This window comes from Amphibalanus amphitrite, unplaced genomic scaffold, assembly GCF_019059575.1.
Source record: "Amphibalanus amphitrite isolate SeventyFive unplaced genomic scaffold, NRLGWU_Aamphi_draft 000115F_arrow, whole genome shotgun sequence".
Classification (NCBI taxonomy): Eukaryota; Metazoa; Arthropoda; class Thecostraca; order Balanomorpha; family Balanidae; genus Amphibalanus; species Amphibalanus amphitrite.
Window position 1 is genome coordinate 429,240 of NW_024881610.1, and position 4,200 is coordinate 433,439.

General features: G+C 58.9%; 1 protein-coding gene across 1 annotated transcript in view; it reads right to left on the reverse strand.

Moving 5' to 3' along the window:
• The window catches only part of LOC122381185 (transcription cofactor vestigial-like protein 4), a 35,529-nt gene extending 32,454 nt beyond the window's left edge, over positions 1–3,075 (reverse strand). Inside the window, exon 1 of the mRNA XM_043365068.1 lies at positions 2,937–3,075. Coding sequence (XP_043221003.1) covers positions 2,937–2,947 — 11 coding nt within the window. The 5' untranslated portion in view covers positions 2,948–3,075. The remainder of the gene's footprint in view (positions 1–2,936) is intronic.
• Positions 3,076–4,200: the final 1,125 nt, after the last annotated feature.

Sequence of the window (4,200 nt, forward strand, 5' to 3'; positions counted from 1 at the left end):
CTCGCCACATCGCCACACCTCGCCACACCGCGGTCTTGACGTTCCGTATGTCTTGGCGCGTTCGGCGTTCCTGTGTCCGCCCTAACGTGTCCCTGTGTCCGCGCCTTGCCCGCCCTAACTTAACCCTGTATCCGTTCTGTGTCCCGGTGTTCCTGTGGCCGTCCTGTGTCCACCCTAACATGTCCCTGTATCCTTCCTGTGTCCCTGTATCCGTTCTGTGTCCCGGTGTCCGTCCTGTGTCCCTGTGTCCGTCCTGTGTCCCTGTATCCGTCCCGGTGTCCCTGTATCCGTCCCTGTGTGTCCGTCCCCGGCTGGTGACCCGGTTTTTGTACCGTCGACAGTCGCGGCGCCGGCCGGCGGGCGAAGGCCGAATTCCTGTCGGCGCGGCGGCGCGTGTTTTGTTTATGATTGATCTGGTGGGAGCGGCCGGCCGGCCGGGCGTGTTTTGTGCCTCTGCTGCTGACCAGGCCGATCACGGAGCATGTGATGGTGACCGGCCAGCGCTGCAGCCGTGCACAGGGGTAAAAACGACTCCAGATCCTAATGGAGAAATGCATGTTTAAGTTATGCGCCGGGTAAAAAGAGGTGAGCTCTGGTGTGGGCGGGCATGCTTGGCAAAGCACTCTTGTTGCTGTTTAAAAATTGATGTCACTCAGTGCAGTAATGCGGCCTAAATCGCCTTACAGGAACGCCGCCCAAGTTGACCGCAATTGGGGCGTTAGCCGATAGTCGCCAGACCTTAGCGGACCAATAAAACCACCGAGGAATGCCATCGCTCCACTACGGAGCCAATAAAGCAGCTCATCAACAACAAACCGTCACCAGCTACGCGCGGATCGATCGGCCAATAACCACCGCCGGACCGTAACAGGACCATCGCCGGACCACTGCAGACCATCGCCGGACCACCACAGACCGCCACAGAGCACCACGGACCACGGCATCCCCACAGCCGGCCCGGGCCGGGCCGGGCCGCGGACCGTATCGGCCCACATTCCGGGCCGGGCGACCACGCCTTGTCGTCTCACGAGCCGAGCGGCGGCTCCCACACCGAGTGGACGGACTGGCTGGGGAGCTGGGTGGAGCAGAGTGCGGCTGGCGCAGCTCCCCGGTATAGGATGAGCCTCTGATGTGGATTGCTGCTACTAGATGGAGAAGGGATGAGGGAACGAGTTGAAAACAAGGTAAAACGAACCTACAATATCAAACAAAGACGGCACGGACGTTGATCATTGGTCAATCACTGGGTAGATACACCCACGATATAGACTCTCCAACAGCTGCACTAATATTAGGAGAACGATAGTGAACGGTATCCAGGCGTTGTTTACCGCACGCTACAGGAATGTTGTCCGTGACTCAGCTCCCCCTACACCTACGGAACTCACCACGGCGACAAGGAAACTGGAGCAGGAGGTTCCTGAGTGTGTGTGCTGAGAGAGCGATAGGGAAGGGAGAGCACCAACAGAGGGACGAGGGGGACCGGAAGTGCCAATCGGACCGGAACCGGATTCCAGCGACTCTCTGAAGTGTCACGCGGACACACAGAAACGAGAAACACCTCACGGGAAACGAGACGCGATTGATTGCGAGAACAATGGCGCAGAGACGAGGCGGAGGATAGAAATGCGTAAACCGGAAAACGAGGACAGGCACGCTGTGATCATTGCGTTACGCTTCAGCTGATTGCAACTGGCGTGCCGATCGGGCCCAGCCCGGACCAAGCCCACATCCGGTGCACAGCGGGTCGCGCCCAGCACACTTATTTCACCGGCCATACGTCATCACTGACCCGCACCCGTCCCGCACCCTTCCGCACCCGTACCCACCCAGAGCGGCCCAAATGGGGCGTCGGCGCGCCCAGCCTGCCCCGAATAAAGTGCTGGGCGCGCACGTGAATCATAGCACGACCGGAACAATAGTGAGCGTGTGCCGGCCTCTTGACCCCGCGTGACCCGGACGTACCGCCGGCTACAGAAAGGGCCGACCTCGCGGACCGAGACGAACGACATTCCAAGACGGCGGGAATTATCAGACAGTGGGACTCAAAGATCCGGAACTTCGCCTCGATAACGACAAAGTACGGAGTCGGGTAGGTGGGCTTTTCTGGAGAATCTGCAGTTAAGGATGGGTGTGAGGAACGTGACAGCGCGACATACCCGCCAGCTAATGTCACGGTGCCAGTGCATCAAAGGGCCTGCATGACTAATAAAACAGACGTGCTATCGGGTCCTCAGACAGAAATCGGTCAGTCCACACGGAAAGTGGACCGATCCACATTCCAGTGCGTTTTATCAGCACTAAAAATGCGTAGTCAGTGGGATCGGCTGCGAAGTTTAAGACTGCAATGCTCATTGGTAACTGGTCCTTAGCGCCAATGCCTGCGTCGACAGCCCAAGCCCCGCACCAGACTCGTCCGTATGTGACCTTTGAAACCGACGCAGGACCACACTGCCCCCTTCAGCCCCCTCCCCCCCCCCCCAGTGACACGTCAGCGGGTGACACCACCATGGTCACGGGTCGCTAAGTGACACCCCGTCCCCAGTCCCTACCCTCCCCGGCGAAGACAAGAATGCAACAAGTGGGGCCGGTCGGCCGGGCACCGGTACCGGTACCGGTGGCCGGAGCGGCGCGCCGGCCGACAGCCCGCTCGCCCACATTCCTAGCCGTAACAGGCCGGCCGGAGCGGGCGGCCGGGCAGCACGGGCGCCGGCCGGTCCACCGCCCAGCCGCGGCCGGGCTGTCTCAGCTCAGCGGCGCAGCACGAGCGGCGGGCACAGCCGACGGCGCAGCTCCGGCTGCCGACGTGCATCCGACGCAGCTCGGAACAATCGACCGCTCCCGGCGCGCCGCCATACCGCGGTCCTGCACAGCGACACGGAACGACACACAGGGCCCCTGCAACCCACCACCGCCCCTGCGCGCCCAGTACTCACTCGTATCTCATCTGTGCGTCTCTGTGCCGTCTGCTGTGTCGATGTCTTCAGTCCGCTATCCGCTGGCACTTCCTCACCCGTCGGCCGTCGCCACACGCCTGCCGCCGCCGCCGCCCAGCCGTCCTAATCAATGAACTATGCCTGGAATGCCGCGGTCACGTGACCGCCGCGGCGCTCTCTGATTGGCTGACGGCCAGATGCGCGGCCCGGCGCGGGCGGCAGGAATGCGTGGGTCAGAATATAGGCGCGCTGGTATTTAATCCGGGCACCGCGGCCCTGAGGGACGGAAGGGGGTGCAGGTGACGGGGGCAGGTGACAGGGGCGCGCACAAGGCGTGTGGAACGACTGGAATGGACGCTAGTCGGCGGACCGGGAGTCGGGGCGGACCGGGACCGGGCGGGTCGCGGGGACCACGGCGCGGCAGGGGACGTGCGCAGTAGTACTACGAAGGAACGGTACGAGGGGCACACTAGAGCGTGGTTGTGTGCCTCCCTTGAAATAACTTGGTCAATATTGAGCCATGCCTCCAACGCTAGACATCGCACCGTTCCTGATCCGATTGTAAGGAACCGGCGCTAGTAAACGTTCACTGAGCGCGAAGTAGTTCACTGAGCCGGTTGTAAAAGCAGCGTTAGTGTACGCCATACGGAAGTATGCACTGGCCTTTGTTCCATATGAACGTCATACCAGTGCTTCGGCCTTGGATCAAAGTAAAAGAAATGAAGCGGTTAATTATTCAAACTTCCTGCAATAAACCCTAATGATGGTGTCAGCGCATACATAAATGATATTCTTACAGCATTTCAACGATCAGCACACAACATTGCAACATGTGGCAACGAATACTGTCTCAGCACCGAGAGTTTATGATGGGAGTGTAAATGTGACCAATGCGAGAGTGCGCAACGCTTTACTGGCTACCGGCAGTCTAAATGAAAAAAATGGGCACCCAGCGCCACTGATCGCTCACGCCCCAATAAATCAGGTGATTAATGAGATGTTTGGTGACTAGAATGTCTAATAAAACATTAAAAATAATAGACAGCCATTAATTACCGAGCTCATCCCTATGAGCATCCGAACGCCCCTACATACATTTTAAAAATGCATTTCAATAGGGTCGGAACTTAAAGTTTAGGGTTCGAACGTCCTCTTTCGGTCGCACAAAACCATGCCCAATATGACATGCTAGGTACCTGCTACCTGCGGGAAGGAATAAACCAAGCAGGTTTTCCTGTCTTCAACACCGACCGACCACACAAAA